At 42.4% G+C, this 21,510-nt stretch overlaps 2 protein-coding genes across 3 annotated transcripts in view; one reads left to right on the top strand and one right to left on the bottom strand.

Annotated features, from left to right (window-relative positions):
* LOC112225270 (transmembrane protein 50B) overlaps positions 1-7,073 on the top strand; it is a 17,274-nt gene extending 10,201 nt beyond the window's left edge. For both annotated transcript variants that reach the window (XM_024389052.2, XM_042306407.1), the window contains exons 5-7: positions 132-224; positions 1,359-1,416; positions 4,149-7,073. In XM_024389052.2, the coding sequence (XP_024244820.1) occupies positions 132-224; positions 1,359-1,416; positions 4,149-4,194 (197 nt within the window). In that variant the 3' untranslated portion in view covers positions 4,195-7,073. The remainder of the gene's footprint in view (positions 1-131; positions 225-1,358; positions 1,417-4,148) is intronic.
* A 130-nt stretch (positions 7,074-7,203) lies between these two features.
* LOC112225269 lies at positions 7,204-13,209 on the bottom strand. The gene is made up of 5 exons (XM_024389051.2): positions 12,969-13,209; positions 10,949-11,100; positions 10,581-10,719; positions 10,295-10,449; positions 7,204-8,237 (listed from the first exon to the last, which is right to left on the bottom strand). Exons 1-5 carry the CDS (start codon positions 13,021-13,023, stop codon positions 8,109-8,111), a joined length of 630 nt encoding a protein of 209 aa, XP_024244819.1. The 5' UTR covers positions 13,024-13,209; the 3' UTR covers positions 7,204-8,108.
* Positions 13,210-21,510: the final 8,301 nt, after the last annotated feature.

The following is a 21,510-nucleotide window of genomic DNA, read 5'->3' as shown; positions in this document are numbered from 1 at the left end:
GTTACTGTGTGTTTGTCTACTTTTAGGGATGATACTTGGCTGATAGCCGATACTACTTTTCCTTGTGAGATAAAAGGCAGTTGTATATTTATCATGTTGAGTGGAGGCTTTCCTTGTGGCTGTCTCTGCAGGAGCTCGTCTTTGGCTGTTCATCGGTTTCTTGATGATGTTCGGCTCCCTCATCGCTTCCATCTGGATCCTGTTCGGAGGATATGTGGTTCCCAGTGAGTCATGTTGCTTTCTCTCTCCTGCTCTTTCTTCTGTGTTTTCTGTCTCTCTTTTATTTATTTTTCCTTTATTTAACTAGGCAAGTCAGTTAAGAACAAATTCTTATTTTCAATGACGGCCTAGGAACAGTGGGTTAACTGCCTGTTCAGGGGCAGAACGACAGATTTGTACCTTGTCAGCTCGGGGGTTTGAACTAGCAACCTTCCGGTTACTAGTCCAACGCTCTAACTACTAGGCTACCCTGCCACCCCTTTTACAAGGCCCCTCAAAGTCCAGCCGGAATGACCTTTCTCCCTTTTCCTGACTTGTGTGTGTCCAGAGAGGTGTAATTACTGGTTGGTTGGCCACAGTGCTCCTGACTCTCTAATTGCTGGTAGCGATGAGTCTTCCCCTGTATCTGATGCACTGATGCACTGACACAACACAACCTCATCATCCTGCCACAGATAGTGAGATCGAGCTGAAACCCATTTGCCCACATTCACTCTGGATGGTTGGTTTCAATCACCATGACACTGACTCCTCTTTTACAGTCTCTCCCTTGTGCTCTGCAGCCCCCCACTTCTTCTTCTCCCTCAGTATTCCACGTTAGCAACCACTGCCATCAGCCACCATATTTCCTGACTTCATCCTTTTCAGTAATTATTTCTGGTCACAGTCTTACACCTGAACAGTACAACCCTTCATTATCTCTCCTGTTCACCCTGTTGGGACTGGCTACAGAATAGAAAAGTCTCTCTCTCTCTCTCTCTCATTAATTCAGATGGTAGAGGTAGTGGTATGGGAGTATAGTCTATGTTTAGAGCTCATTACCTCCGTATTCCATATTGCTTTTAGTCAGGTTGGAGGAGGCTGAGATCCTCCCCTGCTCTTGATGAAATGGTTTGACTAGGAATGTATTATCTGCTGGTTCCGTCTTTTGAAGAATCCAAATAATAGTTTTCGGTAAGCCATGTGTATTTTTCTATCAGCCTGGGGTTGAAATGGGTTTCAGTAGTTAGTCTTTATGTGCTGCCCAGCTCTCTTCTTTTTTTCCCCCAACGTCTTTCATTTTTCTAATGTTCCTGCTGTGATGCGTTTTTATACTAATGGCCTTTTTCTCTTTCCTCCCTCCCCCTTTTTCTTTGTAGAGAAAGACGTGTATCCAGGACTGGCAGTGTTCTTTCAGAATGCTTTGATATTTTTCAGGTAAGTACGCTGAAGATGTTGATAAAAGTGTAGTTTGATGGACCTTGTCTGGTGTTACGTATCACTCTATTGTCAGACAAGAGGAAACCAGGAAATGAGAGTAACTCAAATCAAATCAAATTTATTTATATAGCCCTTCGTACATCTGCTGATATCTCAAAGTGCTGTACAGAAACCCAGCCTAAAACCCCAAACAGCAAGCAATGCAGGTGTAGAAGCACGGTGGCTAGGAAAAACTCCCTAGAAAGGCCAAAACCTAGGAAGAAACCTAGAGAGGAACCAGGCTATGTGGGGTGGCCAGTCCTCTTCTGGCTGTGCCGGGTGGAGATTATAACAGAACATGGCCAAGATGTTCATAAATGACCAGCATGGTTGTATAATAATAAGGCAGAACAGTTGAAACTGGAGCAGCAGCACGGTCAGATGGACTGGGGACAGCAAGGAGTCATCATGTCAGGTAGTCCTGGGGCATGGTCCTAGGGCTCAGGTCCTCCGAGAGAGAGAAAGAAAGAGAGAAGGAGAGAATTAGAGAACACACACTTAGATTCACACAGGACACCGAATAGGACAGGAGAAGTACTCCAGATATAACAAACTGACCCTAGCCCCCCGACACAGAAACTACTGCAGCATAAATACTGGAGGCTGAGACAGGAGGGGTCAGGAGACACTGTGGCCCCATCCGAGGACACCCCCGGACAGGGCCAAACAGGAAGGATATAACCCTACCCACTTTGCCAAAGCACAGCCCCCACACCACTAGAGGGATATCTTCAACCACCAACTTACCATCCTGAGACAAGGCTGAGTATAGCCCACAAAGATCTCCGCCATGGCACAACCCAAGGGGGGGCGCCAACCCAGACAGGATGACCACATCAGTGAATCAACCCACTCAGGTGACGCACCCCTTCCAGGGATGGCATGAGAGAGCCCCAGTAAGCCAGTGACTCAGCCCCTGTAATAGGGTTAGAGGCAGAGAATCCCAGTGGAAAGAGGGGAACCGGCCAGGCAGACAGAGCAAGGGCGGTTCGTTGCTCCAGAGCCTTTCTGTTCACCTTCCCACTCCTGGGCCAGATTACCCTCAATCATATGACCCACTGAAGAGATAAGTCTTCAGTAAAGACTTAAAGGTTGAGACCGAGTTTGCGTCTCTGACATGGGTAGGCAGACCGTTCCATAAAAATGGAGCTCTGTAGGAGAAAGCCCTGCCTCCAGCTGTTTGCTTAGAAATTCTAGGGACAATTAGGAGGCCTGCGTCTTGTGACCGTAGCGTACGTGTAGGTATGTACGGCAGGACCAAATCAGAGAGATAGCTAGGAGCAAGCCCATGTAATGCTTTGTAGGTTAGCAGTAAAACCTTGAAATCAGCCCTTGCTTTGACAGGAAGCCAGTGTAGAGAGGCTAGCACTGGAGTAATATGATCAAATTTTTTGGTTCTAGTCAGGATTCTAGCAGCCGTATTTAGCACCGACTGAAGTTTATTTAGTGCTTTATCCGGGTAGCCGGAAAGTAGAGCATTGCAGTAGTCTAACCTAGAAGTGACAAAAGCATGGATTAATTTTTCTGCATCATTTTTGGATGGAAAGTTTCTGATTTTTGCAATGTTACGTAAGATGGAAAAAAGCTGTCCTTGAAATGGTCTTGATATGTTCTTCAAAAGAGAGATCAGGGTCCAGAGTAACGCCGAGGTCCTTCACAGTTTTATTTGAGACGACTGTACAACCATTAAGATTAATTGTCAGATTCAACAGAAGATCTCTTTGTTTCTTGGGACCTAGAACAAGCATCTCTGTTTTGTCCAAGTTTAAAAGTAGAAAGTTTGCAGCCATCCACTTCCTTATGTTTGAAACACATGCTTCTAGCAAGGGCAATTTTGGGGCTTCACCGTGTTTCATTGAAATGTACAGCTGTGTGTCATCCGCATAGCAGTGAAAGTTAACATTATGTTTTCGAATGACATCCCCAAGAGGTAAAATATATAGTGAAAACAATAGTGGTCCTAAAATGGAACCTTGAGGAACACCAAAATGTACAGTTGATTTGTCAGAGGACAAACCATTCACAGAGACAAATTTATATCTTTCCAACAGATTAGATCTTAACCAGGCCAGAACTTGTCCGTGTAGACCAATTTGGGTTTCCAATCTCTCCAAAAGAATGTGGTGATCGATGGTATCAAAAGCAGCACTAAGGTCTAGGAGCACGAGGACAGATGCAGAGCCTCGGTCCGATGCCATTAAAATGTCATTTACCACCTTCACAAGTGCCGTCTCAGTGCTATGATGGGGTCTAAAACCAGACTGAAGCATTTCGTATACATTATTTGTCTTCAGGAAGGCAGTAAGTTGCTGCGCAACAGCCTTTTGTAAAATTTTTGAGAGGAATGGAAGATTCGATTTAGGCCGATAGTAACTAAGTGCCCTTTCATCAGAATGCAGTTTTTTTGGGCCAGATCAGTAATATATGCCATTTAGCACACGTTTTTATCCAAATCGACTTAGTCATGTTCATATATATATTTTCTTTTACGTACGTGTGGTCCTGGGAATCGAACCCACTTACCTGGCGTTGCAAGAGCCGTGCTCTACCAACTAATCTACAGTGGACCACAAAAATGATTGTCTTAACTATCATTCCACGATTACTGCATGTATATTATGGACAATTTGTGAAAGTACAATGTGAAAAGCTTACGTGTTTTTCTCTTTTTTCCCCCTTTTTTTTTATAGCACGCTGATCTACAAGTTTGGACGAACCGAGGATTTGTGGGCTTAGAGCTCTCTGCATAGTACATCCCTAACCCCATCTCCCCAACACACACACACTCACTCGCTGGGGTACTATTGTTGTTTTTTACCAGAGTCAAGGCCAACTGACTAACACTACTCAGCTCTCATCTACAATGTTCTATATATTGGCATATGTATTACCATTATACGCCTACTTATGGACATTGGAGTAATGTACTGTGTCAAACTAGCCTCTGCCGAGTATAGGCTATTTGTTTTCCACTGCTTATCATCCATAACTGGGCCCTGAAGTTCAGCCATATTCACATACTTGACATTTAGATTTATACTTTTGACTAAAACAGTGGTTACGACACTGTAAAACTATGTTGATAGACGGTGGGAAAATTCACACTTTGTCAAATGTAATCATGACATTTCTTTCATATTTATCCCCCCCATATTCCAGAGCACCTCTGAAGTATTATTGTGTTGCCCTGAAGTGATTCACCATCTCCCAAAGATTGTTTATTTATGTAAATACATATATTGTAAGAGCTAGAGGCCTTCACCATCCAAAAAGTTTGGACCTAGGGATTTTCTACCCGGACTGGATATGCATAAATATTTTTTTAATAAAGAGACCCGTTCCGTATAGACCTGGTCCGATCCGAGTGAGGGAAGCAGCACAAAAGGCTACTTTATTAACTGGAGCTGATAAAGCGTGAGGGCGAGATAGGTGCCGCTCTAGCAGGGGCCGTGCCTGCTGTGTGTTCGTGGCTACTGTGAGTGAGCGAGTGATGAGGTGGAGGAGCGAGAGAGACTACAGACCGCAACCAACCAAGCCGTCTCGCGCTATAGTAGACTAATAGCTGGTATATCTAGGTTATTTATCATCAAATATGATTACGTAGTACCTGTCTTGACTGCATCAAACCGACTAATTGAGGCTGCGTGCTCTTTCTCGTCCTAAGCAGTTAAACTACAACTCCATTCAAAATATTAAGTAGCAGCCTAACTGTTGAGTCGAGATCACTGTAGCTGTCCTTCACATTTTTAACTTTTAATGCCGTCATTTTAATTCCATCTTCCATTGATTAGATATCTCCTAACTTTTGCCACACGGAGGCTCTATGACTGTAGCCTATTGCCGCATTGATGACTTTTGATTGGCCAACAACAACAAGCTTCACGCGCCAATATTATGAAAAGCAAGAGCAGCAGCATAAATTATACAATTTCTAATTTTCTCTCTCCTGCAGCAGTTGCGTTCGGATCGGTACGGGTCCCACCGGTCAAGTCACTTAAAATTGACACATGCCCATGACCATTAGATTCGACTTAGACCCGTGATATTTAGAATTCTGGATGGTCCAGGGAACGGGTGTCTGGTATTTGGGTACAGGTGGAGACCTCTAAGAGCACATGTTATCACTGGGAACAAAGTTTTTTGATTGATCTGCTCTCAATTCTATTTTAGCAAGCTGTTATCTATCTTATATCTTATCTTATCACATGCACTGGATTATATCAAAGCGTTTATGGGAAATTTGTCTGCTTCAAACTACGATCAGTTCCTGTTTGTTTTAAATGGGGTAGCTGTCGTTCTGTCTCAGGATTTGTCATTTTTGAAGTCTTTTTTTTTTTGAGGTCCGAAGCATTTTTTCTATTGTCGTTCCATTCAGAAAGTGACAAAGTATCTTTATATGAACAAAGGTAACCTTGTAACGGTCGTCGTTATCATAGCAAAGTTCCCTTCGCCCATTTAAACAATGTTTCTGTTTTCTACATATCGAGTTCCCATCCAAAATAGCACTAGTTTAGGTACAGTGAGATCCTGCATCTGAATCCAATACTATTATGTATACTACACTACTACCCCACAGATTGTGCTATAGCGGGCCTATCCTGCATCTTAAAAATGCTTAAGTAGATAAAGAAGGGGTATGAGCACGATGTCACAATAGCAATTTACATCAGCCAGCCCAAAGCATGCTGGGGCGTATCAGCTCCGTAATAACCATTTACGCCAATATTCAAGCCAATAGCTGAAGAAAAGGGTGAAGCATGTATGGTAGTAGACAGGTGGCTCCTTTTTCTAGTGTTGCTATCGACTACCTCATCCCTTTTGTGTGATAGCTGTTCCATTTAGCAGCCATGTGAGTAAGACTGCCCTGGTTCTCACCCTCTTCACCTGTTTAAAAAAAATACATGTCAATCTGAAGCACCAGGGCTGTGCTAGCTATGTATTTTTAGGAAGGGAACAAATTTGGAAGGCATTATTATAAGGATTTGGCGTCAGGTCAGTGTTGAGCTAGAGGTGGATGAATATGGCTGATCGAGGGCCGTAAACTGGAGCTCGGTAGCTGGAGATAATGTTTTTGTCTGGTGGTGAGTAGTTGACCAGATACGGGCTGAAATCAACTTCCTCTAGCTGGAGGAAGTTGATTAAAAAAACTCAGTCCCAAATGTAGCTAAAATTAACAGAAGGAAATTTAGGTGTGAAATCCTTATGGGGAAAGTATTTTTGAGTAGCATTGACAGATGCAGCGTGATTGGTTGGTTCTTGAATTCCAAGAGAAGTAAACACAGATGACTTTTGACTTATCTGAAATGTTCATGTCGTCTGCTAAGCATCCAATGCTAATGACATGAATCTGTCGATCTGGATGTGAATGAGCTACAACCAGTGAATGAGAGGTCATTATGAAGTGTTTCAATGGGTTATATATATGCTATTATACCCCCCCAAAATAACCACTTTCAATTTGTGAAAAGGGGAAGTGTTACGGGGTACCGATTCATCAAGCGTTTTGTAGTAGTTCTCTGTCCTTGATCATTGACTTCCTCTGTTCAAATTTAACAACAGACGTGGAGTAAATGGTCACATAATCTGCTTCAATAAAAAACCATTTAAAATGTAAAGTTTGGATGTTTCATGCTATGTTGAATTGCCTCTTGGAAGAGCATGTATGTTGATGAATGTGGTTGCGTTATTCTAGTCAACATTTGCTTGTTCATGCTAGAAAACAGGAAGAGAAATTGAGGCAACATATCAAAATGGCTGTGTTCATTTATTTAAACCCCGTATCAAATAATTTGTGGGTCAAAGCCCTGGCACTTTCACATCAATGTAGAATATTCATTTTTAGAGTCAAAAACAAAAGTCAATGTAACACACACACTTTTCCAATTTCACCTTGACTTGAACAGTTTTAGCATAAAGTAATACAACAAAAAAGTTAATACATTCAATCAATATAATGCTAGAGGTAAATTTTCATATAAAGTGCAAGCATAGATAGGACAAATTCTTGAGACTTATGTCTGTTTTGACATTTTAATACAGCCCCTCAGCCAACTTTTGACCATGTATACCTCAAACTGTAATTTCATTGATTAGTAAATTACAATATGTGCCTTAACCTTGCTACTTTACTAGTACTTGTCTAATATGTTCAGTAAAAAAAAATGAAGAAATTGTGTGATATACACAGTTAAACATAGTAATCCCATTACTAAACAGCCAAAATGTTACATGAAAGTCCTGGCCCAAGGACGCATGTCAAATGACTTTTTAATAAAGTGGTTCTGTCTTAACCTGGATGACCCGATGACACATTATCAAATTAATCATTAATGGGTAGGTCTAATTAGCGAGCCATATGCACCTGTCTCTGTCCTCTGCAGCAGAGCATACTAACATGCCTAGAGAAGTTCCCAGATTCTTGTAAAATAGTTATCTTTTGATCAAACGCAATGTTTGTAGCTGATGCAAGCAAGGGCTTCAGAGTGTAAACAGTCATAGGCCTACTACAGTTCATCTACTGACGCTATCAAGTTCATCTTAAAAACCTCAGTGAGTGTGAACGGCTCATGTCTTGTCTGAAGTCACAGGATCAATGGATCATGGGTAATGATCTAAAGGGCCAGAGGATGACTCCAGTTTAGTAGGTGAAATTAGTCCTGTTCTCTGTCAGACTGGTCCTCTTCACAGCAGGCGATGGAGATGAGATCGTGGCTTTCTTCACAGGCCCTGGTTGTTCTTGTGATGGACAGGGCCTGCTGCGGGAAGTCCCCTGATAGGTACTGGAAAATGAACCAATCATGAAAGTTGTTAGCGTTTAGCCCAGGAGATGTAAGCTACTTTAAAGACTCAATCATGGACACTCACTGATAGTTGTGGCTGCTTTGTGTGATGTATTGTTGCCTCTACCTTCTTTCCCTTTGTGCTGTTCTCTGTGCCCAATAATAATTGTACCATGTTTTGTGCTGCTACAATGTTGTCATGTGTTGCTACCATGCTGTGTTGCTGCCATGCTATGTTGTCTTAGGTCTCTCATGTAGTGTTGTGGTGTCTCTCGTCGTGATGTGTGTTTTGTCATATTTTTTAAATCCCAGTCCCCATCCCCGCAGAAGGCCTTTGCCTTCTGGTAGGCCGTCTTTGTAAATAAGAATTTGTTCTGAACTGACTTGCCTAGTTAAATAGAAAAAAAGAATACTTGTACATCAAGGTGCCTCACATTACAGAAACAGGAGACAGGCTCCTGCCCTATGGGACATTCTGGCTCGGACAAGGTAATATATTTTATTTAAGCAGGGGAGTTCCATTTAATAGGTGTCTCACACTAAATAATAGGTGTTAGAGGGGAATGAAAGAATATTGAGATATATAAACTCAGCAAAAAAAAAACTGTCTGCCATGCTTTTTCAATGAACCATAAACAATTAATGTACATGCACCTGTGGAACGGTCGTTAAGACACTAACAGCTTACAGACAGTAGGCAATTAAGGTCACAGTTATGAAAACTTACAACACTAAAGAAGCCTTTCTACTGACTCTGAAAAACACCAAAAGAAAGATGCCCAGGGTCCTTGCTCATCTGCGTGAACGTGCCTTAGGCATGCTGCAAGGAGGCATGAGGACTGCAGATGTGGCCAGGGCAATAAATTGCAATGTCTGTACTGTGAGACGCCTAAGACAGCACTACAGGGAGACAGGACAGACAGCTGATCATCCTCGCAGTGGCAGACCACGTGTAACAACACCTGCACAGGATCGGTACATCCGAACATCACACCTGCGGGACAGGTACAGGATGGCAACAAAAACTGACAAAAAGTTACACCAGGAACGCACAATCCCTCCATCAGTGCTCAGACTGTCCGCAATAAGCTGAGAGAGGCTGGACTGAGGGCTTGTAGGCCTGTTGTAAGGCAGGTCCTCACCAGACAACACCGGCAACAACGTTGCCTATGGGCACAAATCCACCGTTGCTGGACCAGTCTGGCAAAAAAGTGCTCTACAATGACGAGTCGTGATTTTGTCTCACCAGGGGTGATGGTCGGATTTGCGTTTATCGTCTAAGGAATAACCGTTACACTGAGGCCTGCACTCTGGAGCGGGATCAATTAGGTGGTGGTGGGTCCGTCATGGTCTGGGGCGGTATGTCACAGCATCATTGGACTGAGCTTGTTGTCATTGCAGGCAATCTCAATGCTGTGCGTTACAGGGAAGACATCCTCCTCCCTCATGTGGTGCCCTTCCTGCAGGCTCATCCTGACATGACCCTCCAGCATGACAATGCCACCAGCCATACTGCTCGTTCTGTGTGGGATTTCCCGCAAGACAGGAATGTCAGTGTTCTGCCATGGCCAGCGAAGAGCCCGGATCTCAATCCCATTGAGCATGTCTGGGACCTGTTGGATCAGAGGGTGAGGGCTAGGGCCATTACCCCCAGAAATGTCCAGGAACTTGCAGGTACCTTGGTGGAAGAGTGGGGTAACATCTCACAGCAAGAACAGGCAAATCTGGTGCAGTCCATGAGGAGGAGATGCACTGCAGTACTTAATGCAGCTGGTGGCCACACCAGATACTGACTGTTAGTTTTGATTTTGACCCATTTGTTCAGGGACACATTATTCCATTTCTGTTAGTCACATGTCTGTGGAACTTGTTCAGTTTATGTCTCAGTTGTTGAATCTCATTTTGTTCATACAAATATTTACACATGTTAAGTTTGCTGAAAATAAACGCAGTTGACAGTGAGAGGACATTTCTTTTTTTTGCTGCGTTTACATATACCCTGATGACCAGATCCTGTTATCACATGAAACATTTTGTTTCACAGGACATAGACATACCTCACGATAGTGGTCTGGTAGCTGTAGTGGGGGTTGAAGGAACTGTTTAATTTTCTCATGGTGCCTGTAGATGAACGCAAGGCCCACTACCAAGAATCCCAACAGGATGGTAAGGGTCACACTGATAGCCACAATCCTAATATGCCTTGTCCTTTCTGTAAAGGAAGATAAAGAAAGAGCAAGAGAGAAAGGTGGCATGATTAGTTACTAGGTGAAGTGTTAACAGAGGATAAGATTATGGTAACGGCAAGTCAATTCGTACAAAGAAAAACTGGTTGAGCCTCACCTGACTCTGGGATGGATACACACTGTAGGGGGCTAGAGGTTCCAAAGGGGTTGTGGTAACAGACATAGCGGACCTGTACACAGTACCTCCCCCCAATCTCCAGACCTCGGAGGGTGTCAGGGGATTCGGAGACATACTCCTGGTAAAACAAGAGTAGAGAAAGGCACATCAACTCATCTCTGACCACACATATCACCTTACAGCAGTGGTTGTCACCAAACCTAGTCCTACAGAGATGCAGGGTGAGCAGGCTTTTTGTTCCAGCACTAAAATACCAGATATCCTGCCAAATAATTGCCAAGACCTTGGATGAATTAGGTGTTTCGGTGCTGTGTTGGATAAAAGGCCTGGCTACCCATGCCACTCACTTCAAGCTTCTCCCCCTCTCTACCGTAGTTGACCACGTAATGACAATGGTCTCCATGTTCCTCCCAAAGACAGTTTTTCCCAATGTTGACCATCAGGAATCCTGCCTGGGGTTTGATCTGGACTACAGGGCTGCAGGAATCAGTTGGGTGGGCTAGAGAGAGAGGGGTGGTGAAAACATGAGTTTAAATTGATTACCAACAACGACGAGACGGCCTACAGGGAGGAGGTGAGGGCCCTCGGAGTGTGGTGTCAGGAAAATAACCTCACACTCAACGTCAACAAAACTAAGGAGATGATTGTGGAAACAGCAGAGGGAACACCCCCCCATCCACATCGATGGAACAGTAGTGGAGAGGGTAGCAAGTTTTAAGTTCCTCGGCATACACATCACAGACAAACTGAATTGGTCCACTCACACAGACAGCATCGTGAGGAAGGCGCAGCAGCGCCTCTTCAACCTCAGGAGGCTGAAGAAATTCGGCTTGTCACCAAAAGCACTCACAAACTTCTACAGATGCACAATCGAGAGCATCCTGGCGGGCTGTATCACCGCCTGGTATGGCAACTGCACCGCCCTCAACCGTAAGGCTCTCCAGAGGGTAGTGAGGTCTGCACAACGCATCACCGGGGGCAAACTACCTGCCCTCCAGGACACCTACACCACCCGATGCTACAGGAAGGCCATAAAGATCATCAAGGACATCAACCACCCGAGCCACTGCCTGTTCACCCCGCTGTCATCCAGAAGGCGAGGTCAGTACAGGTGCATCAAAGCTGGGACCGAGAGACTGAAAAACAGCTTCTATCTCAAGGCCATCAGACTGTTAAACAGCCACCACTAACATTGAGTGGCTACTGCCAACACACTGTCAATGACACTGACTCTACTCCAGCCACTTTAATCATGGGAATTGATGGGAAATGATGTAAATATATCACTAGCCACTTTAAACAATGCTACCTTATATAATGTTACTTACCCTACATTATTCATCTCATATGCATACGTAGATACTGTACTCTATATCATCGACTGCATCCTTATGTAATACATGTATCACTAGCCACTTTAACTATGCCACTTGGTTTACATACTCATCTCATATGTATATACTGTACTCGATATCATCTACTGTATCTTGCCTATGCTGCTCTGTACCATCACTCATTCATATATCCTTATGTACATATTCTTTATCCCCTTACACTGTGTATAAGACAGTAGTTTTTTTTTAAATTGTTAGTTAGATTACTTGTTCATTATTACTGCATTGTCGGAACTAGAAGCACAAGCATTTCGCTACACTCGCATTAACATCTGCTAACCATGTGTATGTGACAAATAAAATTTGATTTGATTTGAAATACAGTTGGTCAAGCTTTCAAACCAAACCACACTTTTTCCAGTGTGCTGGCCTTCTGATGTAGCAGAGAATGCCTTGGACATGAAATAAAGCAGGTCAGCTCCAATTGTATCAAGTTTATCAGGAGTGAAGTGAACTGATCAGTTCCCATGGGTACAGGCTCATGGCTCCGGAGGTGCTGTTCCCTTCCCAGAACCCAGACACGCACCTACCAAGAAACCCAACAGGATGGTAAGGATCAGTTGTTTGATAGACCCAACAGGATATTGTTTGATAGACCCACAGGCCTATGTTCATCAGTGCCTGTGTCAGTGTCTCTGGTCACATGATCAGGAGAAGTGGCATAACGTTCTGTGATATGTTCTGACCTGTAATTCACCATCCTTGCTAAAATGTGCCTTTAACACAAGAAAAATGATCCCATCTCCCCAAAACAGTGTTGCAGTGTTGGTATTGTCTGCTACGTGAAGTCTAATACAACCAGGAATGTCTATTGGCATTTATAGCTAGTAAAATAACATTTTCATGATTTTATGATAGATAAGGAAGTCATAGCCCGCTTACTAGCTACTCACAAACATGAATAAGAGTAGCCTAGCCTTCGAATCGAAAATAAAGAGTGAGGAATAATCCAAGGGAGAAAAAAGTGTTTTACCTTGTTTGATGACTTGACAGAGTGCCCAAAACGACAAAACACATTTCAGACACATTTTACTCGATCAGTGAGCTATATGCGACGGCAACATTACCTTATACATCACTACATTGTGACTAGCATTATAGCGAAACCTACGTGCAATTGAGAAAAACTATGTTCACGTCACTTCAACACAGCTTCGACCGGGAAGCGGTGTTGCCAAGTCCAGGGAAACTCTAGGGCTAGACCAATAACCCCGGAAAACCCGCCCACAAAGCCTGAAAAATCCCCCCCAAAATAGTTTGGCAGCATTGGGAGTTTCCAGGTTCATTCATGAACCTTTTTCTTAACGTTATCGAGCTAATTAAGAAGGAATGTCTACGCCATTTTTAAAGAAGTACAATTCGGTTTTCCATCGAAATAATATATTTTTTAAGTTTAAGAATATTTCGAAAGAGAAAAGATAAATCGACCTTATTAAACTCTCCAGATCATCTATGACTTCCATACCACACCCTATGAGGTGTGGTATATGGCCAATACACCACGGCTAAGGGCTGTTCTTTCAACATGTACCACAAACCCCTGTGGAGCCTTATTGCTATAAACTGGTTAACAATGTAATTAGAATAGTAAAAAGTGATTCCCATGGTACACAGTCCGCTATTCAACCATTTCTTTTTACTGTTCTAATTACGTTGGTAACCAGTTTATAATAGCAATAACGCATAATATATGTGGCTGTGGTATATAGGGCTGTGTCTAGGCACTCCGCGATGCGTCGTGCGTAAGAACAGCCCTTGGCTGTATATTGGTCATATACCACAACCCCTCGTGACTTATTGCTTATTAAATTAATAAAAAATGGTGCATCTGCATAACTATAGATAAATTCAACAGGAGAGTTTGAGTGATAAAAGTTGGACAGAAGATCTCAAAAAACGAACGGCTATTTTCTGGCAGTTGTGCCTTCATTATGTGCCAGATTTTAAGACTACAAACCATAATAAATTGCCTATTTTCGAGATTGTCTTGTTATTTCAATAGGCATAGGCTACTGACTAAAATTGCAATTAAACTTTGCCATGGTTTGCTGAGCTAGATGCAGGTAGCCTGTAGCCCCTGAAGGCCAACATCTAATTTAATGGAAAAGTCCAATATTAAACTGACATTTAAATGTGGAGAAGGATACATTCGCGATAGAGCTGTGATCGTGATCACAATCGATAACTTGCCATTTAATTAACTAAACATGGCCATTAAAATTAGCATAATAACACAAGGCTACAACAACAAAAAATTAGTCATAGGCAAGTTATTCAATTAGTTTGCCAGCTCCAGGTAAGCAACAAGTGGCACAAATTGATTTGCAATGATTCCAGTGATATCATCAATTCAGAATATCTATTGTACGGTATCAAATGGTAGGCTACAGTAGCCTACAATGGCATATAAATTAATAGCCCACTTGATGGCCAACAGATGCAAATGTAGCCTATCATTCTCCACATTTAATGTCATTTGCATTGTGAACTTTTCCCCATAACAGAAGCACGCGAGGGAGTTCCATAACTTCCATAGCGCTCCAGAACCTAAAACTAGACCCTAGAATTGAGCATGAGTAAAACCCTTCGCTTGATACGGTATCCATAAGAAAGGTAGACGTTTACTTCAAACCACCTCTGAGCGAATTTATCTAAAGAGATCTAGTGCGCCTAAAGCCATTTTCCAATGCCTTGTCTCAGTTATATCAGTTCTAGCGCGTTAATATGTTTTATGGAAAAAGGGTGTCTCGACCAATCTAAATAGCCGACCTACAACTGGTAAAACGTTGTCACGTTGTGCGCGCGATGTGTTCTGGCTCCTTGACTCAGCTGCCTCTGTTGCAGCACTCTCAAGCAGTGCTCTCAACGCACCCACCTCTCTGGCCCTCCCCAACATTCATTCACTCACCCAGTCACTCAGTAACCTCTCTGGCCCTCCCCAACATTCATTCACTCACCCAGTCACTCAGTAACCTCTCTGGCCCTCCCCAACATTCATTCACTCACCCAGTCACTCAGTAACCTCTCTGGCCCTCCCCAACATTCATTCACTCACCCAGTCACTCAGTAACCTCTCTGGCCCTCCCCAACATTCATTCACTCACCCAGTCACTCAGTAACCTCTCTGGCCCTCCCCAACATTCATTCACTCACCCAGTCACTCAGTAACCTCTCTGGCCCTCCCCAACATTCATTCACTCACCCAGTCACTCAGTAACAACCTGCTCACTGCCGAAAATTCGGCAGCAGATCAGTTAAATATATATATACACTACTGTTCAAAAGTTTGGGGACACTTAGAAATGTCCTTGTTTTCCATGAAAACATACATGAATATGAATAGGAAATATAGTCAAGACGTTGACAAGGCTATAAATAATGATTTTGAATTTGAATAATAATTGTGTCCTTCAAACTTTGTTTGTTCAATTTGCAGCAATTACAACCTTGCAGACTTTAGGCATCCTAGTTGTCAATTTGTTGAGATAATCTGAAGAGATTTCACCCCATGCTTCCTGAAGCACCTCCCACAAATTGGATTGGCTTGATGGGCACTTCTTACATACCATATGGTCAAGCTGCTCCCACAACAGCTCAATAAGGTTGAGATCCGGTGACAGGGCTGGCTACTCCATTATAGACAGAATACCAGCTGACTGTTTCTTCCCAAATAGGTATTGCATAGTTTGTAGCTGTGCTTTGGGTCATTGTCCTGTTGTAGGAGGAAATTGGATCCAATTAAGTGCCGTCCACAGGGTATGGCATGGCGTTGCAAAATGGAGTGATAGCCTTTCTTCTTCAAGGTCCCCTTTTCCCTGTACAAATCTCCCACTTTACCACCACCAAAGCACCCCCAGACCATCGCTTTGTCTCCACCATGCTTGACAGATGGTGTCAAGCACTCCTCCAGCATCTTTTCATTTTTTCTGAGTATCACGACTGTTCTTCTTTGTGATCTGAACACTTCAAATTTAGATTAGTCTGTCCATAAAACTTTTTTTTCCAATCTTCCTCTGTCTAGTATTCTTTTGCCCATCTTAATCTTTTCTTTTTATTGGCCAGTCTGAGATATGGCTTTTTCTTTGCAACTGTGTCTAGAAGGCCAGTCGCCTCTTCACTGTTGACGTTGAGACTGGTGTTTTGCGGGTACTATTTAATGAAGCTGCCAGTTGAGGACTTGTGAGGCATCTGTTTCTCAAACTAGACACTCTAATGTCCTTAGTTGTGCTTAGTTGTGCAATGTGGCCTCCCACTCCTCTTTCTATTCTGATTAGGGCCAGTTTGCGCTGTTCTGTGGAGGGAGTAGTACACAGCATTGTATGAGATCTTCAGTTTCTTGGCAATATCTCGCATGGAATAGCCTTCATTTCTCAGAACAAGAATAGACTGACAAGTTTCAGAAGAAAGTTATTTGTTTCTGGCCATTTAGAGCTTGTAATCGATCCCACAAATGCTGATGCTCCAGATACTCAACTACTCTAAAGAAGGCCAGTTTCATTGCTTCTTTAAGCAGGACTACAGTTTTCAGCTGTGCTAACATAATTGCAAAAGGGTTTTCTAATGATCAATTAGACTTTTCAAATGATACATTTGGATTATCTAACACAACGTGCCATTAGAACACAGGAGTGATGGGTATTCGTTTGACTAGTGCAATTTATCACTTTCGCTATAAACGCAACTACGAAAACCTACGCAGCAGGCTAGGATAATTAACGTAGCCAGTTAGGAGACTGGGTTAAGGTTAGGAAAAGAGAGGGTTAGGGTTAGGGGAAATGCTCTCCAAACTTATGGAAAGGTACTTTGTTTACAGCAAGATTTCAAGTATGTGTAAATGCAAACGGAAGTGTCTGAAAGTGGGCGTGTCAACAAAAGTAGGAGGCTCAACATCCATAGGCGGTACACCAGCGCTCTGTAATTGGTTAGCAGGTTTTGATTGAACGTGTTGTTTTTAGTTTCTTAACACGTTTCTATTGGGCAGTTACCGACCATGTGAGACAAGACTTGGAGAGCTAAAAGGCACTATGTTCTTGATAGAGAATCATACTGTGTCATTTGAATATTAACAAAACACAGAATGAACACCTCACTTATAGCCTAATTATTAAAATAAAATTCATTTTGACATCAGTTATTAGTCTACCAGTTTTTCATTTATTACAAATAATAATAATTATAATTACTGTTGTGTAATTGGGCAGCAAACACCCTACCGGTTTTACATTTACCAATAAATCTATCTTTGATTATTATAGCATCTATTTTATATTATCATAGCATCTATTTGACGATCATCAGATGATGACAATAAACTTGTGTTTGGCTCAATATAATATAATTTAATCGGTATTGTCATGAAAACGAACGGCACAAGTAATGATAGATGGACTCTCAAAATCACTCATAAATGTTTAGCCTGGTTAGATGGTTTCCAACGTGAAAAGCATTCAAACTTGTCATGTAGGACAATAATGAAAGACAGAATGAAATTATGAAAGAGGGCATTTTAATATGAGATATTCATCTAACAAGGTACACCCCAAACAGAATGGCATTTGGAGTATACATGAGGAGGTACTGTAGATGTTGACTTGGAGGGGTGTCATGATGTTATGCCAGTGTTATCATCCTGACTAAACCAGTTGCACATTACAAGCATCTACGCCTAATCTGAATCCTAAAGGAACCCACCGCTCTTCACAAACCTCTTTTTGTACACTTGACATTTCTGCCAACACAATGTACAAATTCTAGCTTGGCATGGCATCATGACAATAATGAAAGCCAGAAAGAAATCATGAAAGAGGACTTCTGTGTGATGTTTCTTGCATTACCATGACTGATCAAAACTTGTTTTCTCATGGGTCTCTCTTGTCCCTATGTGGCAGACATAAAGTGTTTTCTCATGGGTCTCTCTTGTCCCTATGTGGCAGACATAAAGTGTTTTCTCATTGGTCTCTCTTGTCCCTATGTGGCAGACATAAAGTGTTTTCTCATGGGTCTCTCTTGTCCCTATGTGGCAGACATAAAGTGTTTTCTCATTGGTCTCTCTTGTCCCTATGTGGCAGACATAAAGTGTTTTCTCATGGGTCTCTCTTGTCCCTATGTGGCAGACATAAAGTGTTTTCTCATTGGTCTCTCTTGTCCCTATGTGGCAGACATAAAGTGTTTTCTCATTGGTCTCTCTTGTCCCTATGTGGCAGACATAAAGTGTTTTCTCATGGGTCTCTCTTGTCCCTATGTGGCAGACATAAAGTGTTTTCTCATGGGTCTCTCTTGTCCCTATGTGGCAGACATAAAGTGTTTTCTCATTGGTCTCTCTTGTCCCTATGTGGCAGACATAAAGTGAGAAAAATGTTTTGAACATCGAATCCCTGTATCGAATCGCAATACATATCGTATCGGTACCTAAATATTGTGACATGTTATTGTGAGGTCCCTGGTGATTCTAAGAAGAATGTCTTGACTCCCCCCTTTTTTTCTGTTTTGTCAAACTTTATTCCCACGTACACATTTTTAGAAGCAACTGCTGTAAAAGATGGGCGTTGTTGTTGTTGTTGTTGTTGTTGTGTGTGTGTGTGTGTGTGTGTGTGTGTGTGTGTGTGTGTGTGTGTGTGTGTGTGTGTGTGTGTGAGGCACATAGCCGAAATATTAAAATAAAGGTAATTTTGACATTAGTTAAGTCTACCCGTTTTTCATTTATTACAAATAATTATGATTACTGTTGTATAATTGGGCAGCAAACACCCTACCGATTTTTCATTTACCAATAAATCTATGTTTGATTATTATAACTCATGGCACCTATTTGACGATCATCTGATGATGACAAGAAACTTGTGTTTGGCTCAATATAATTACTCTTGTAGAATTGGACAGCAAACCAGCTTAGAATGGATAGTATTTAAGGACTGACAAGGGTTAACAACAAAATCCATCACTAATAGGACTCCCACCAGAAAACAACAACAGACGATGGCAAATAAACTTAATGACTTTTACATTATTTCTCTGCCAAGTGTGTTGAAGGGATAGCCCCCTTTTTTTAAAAATGTTCAACTAAATGACATACCCAAACCTAACTGCCTGTATCTCAGGCCCTGAACCAAGGATATGCATATTCTTGGTACCATTTGAAAGAAAACACTTTGAAGTTTGTGGAAATGTGAATGGAATGTAGGAGAATATAACACATTAGATCTGGTATAAGAAAATACAAAGAAAATAACCACCGTTTTTTTTCTACCACCAAAAATAGAAAATAAAAATATAGGAGAATACAGACATCATGACAAGAGAGACACCATAACACTACATAAAGATAGACCTAAGACAACAACACAAACAAGACAACAGCACAAAGGTCAAGGTAGAGACAACAATGCATCAAGTGAAGCAGCCACAACTGTCAGTAAGAGTGTATATGATTGAGTCTTTGAATGAAGAGCTGGAGATAAAACTGTCCAGTTTGAGTGTTTTTTGCAGCTTGTTTCTGTCGCTAGCTGCAGCGAACTGAAAAGAGGAGCGACCCAGGGATGTGTGTGCTTTTTGGGACCTTTAACAGAATGTGACTGGCAGAAAGGGTGTTGTATGTAGAGGATGAGGGCTGCAGTAGGTCTTGTGACGGGTATACAGAGATGACCAGTTTACAGAGGAGTATAGAATGCAGTGATGTGTCCTATAAGGAGCATTGGTGGCAAATCTGATGGCCGAATGGTGAAGAACATCTAGCCGTTCGAGAGCAACCTTACCTGCTGGTCCATAAATGACGTCTCCGTAATCTAGCATGGGTAGGATGGTCATCTGAATCAGTGTTAGTTTGGCAGCTGGGGTGAAAGAGGAGCGATTACGATGGAGGAAACCAAATCTAGATTTAACTTTAGCCTGCAGCTTTGATATGTGCTGAGAGAAGGACAGTGTACCGTCTAGCCACACTCCCAAGTACTTGTATGAGGTGACTACCTCAAGCACTAAACCCTCAGGAGGTAGTAATCACACCGGAGAAGAGAGGGGCATTCTTCTTACCAAACCACATGACCTTTGTTTTGGAAGTGTTCAGAACCAGCCCATACAATTGCAATCATCAGAAAACTATCATCAGAAATCAAGCAATATCAATCAGAAAATGGGGCGCCCCTGACCCACTAGTTGGTCAGAAAGTTCAAATCTTCGTTTCATATCGTGGTGTAGCTGTACTGTACAGACAATGACACAATAACGCAAGATCACAATTCCAGCATGGCCGACAACCACAACTCCCTTGCCCGCTATAGGAAGTTAAATGGTAATTCATAAATAATAAGTGAGCATTGCATTTGCAGCTCCTAAATTAATAAAAACATTTAAAGGGTAGTTTTAAACGTGATCTCTGAACGAGCTCCGGCAACTCGTGGCCCAGCTGGCTTTTCTGACACTGACACAGCTTTACTGACATTGCTAGGCTGCGGCTGCATTGCTAGCCTGTGGGCGAATCGCAGATCTTCACGGGGGTGTTCCAGTTGATCTTCATTGCTTCATAATTTCTGGGTGTATTACAATGGATAGATAACATACCAGATTAACATAATTGGTTCAGATTATTTAAAGATTTATTGGCATCTACTTGTATTCAACTTGTCAACCAGTTAGTTAGGTGCACTAGATAAGGGTCTGAACAAAATCCTACACTCCCATTCAAACCCAGAATCCTGTACTGGATTTCTCCAGACTTCTAAAACAAGATTTGGAAGGATGGCCACGCAAGGCTAGTGTTGAACAGATCACCTAGCCACATACTGGTGGTGTTCCTGCCTGATGATGTTGAAGACGTTGCATTGCACCAACCAATGGTTGTGCGCCACGTCATTGACTGTCGGGCATTACATTCCTATATCATATGATGTGGTTAGCTGATATGTTAAACACCTATCCAAGCTTTGTGAGATCTGGCAGCTGTCTGCAATGTAGTCAGGCAGGAATGGCACCCATGTGATATAGTGGAGCGGTATAGCAATCTAATGCCCGACTGCCAATGGCGTGGCATGCACATGACGTGCTATGCAACTATTGGTTGATACAATGCATTATCTGACAATTTGGTCAGGGCCTGGAACATGACCCTCAACTAGTTGAATCAGATATGTTAGGTTAAGGTTGGACTGAATACCAACAGGATGGTAGATCTCCAGGAAGAGAGTTAGGTAGATCTGTTGACATCTATGTAAGTACAAGGTCAGGTTTATTGGTGCGGACCGTAGCAGAATTTCCTTTTTCAATGTAAAACTAAAAACAAGCGTTTCTTATAGGACAAGTTCAGGTAGTCCCTTGCAGTTTCAGTCCATTTTCATTCTGTTTGGTGCCTATTGAATACGACCCTGTACTGCCTCCAACCAAGTCCCAGGCTTTTGTGGGCTCACTGCCCCACACCGGCTCATTTGCACTTCTATAGTTTCAGTTTTGTTTTTGTGTAGAGAGCAGTCTCACTAATTGGTCGTTGACCAATGGCTGACCAAGATTCTACTTTATGAATTCAGAAA

This window comes from Oncorhynchus tshawytscha, linkage group LG26 (genome assembly GCF_018296145.1).
Source record: "Oncorhynchus tshawytscha isolate Ot180627B linkage group LG26, Otsh_v2.0, whole genome shotgun sequence".
NCBI lineage: Eukaryota > Metazoa > Chordata > Actinopteri > Salmoniformes > Salmonidae > Oncorhynchus > Oncorhynchus tshawytscha.
This window is presented reverse-complemented; position numbering and strand designations above follow the sequence as displayed.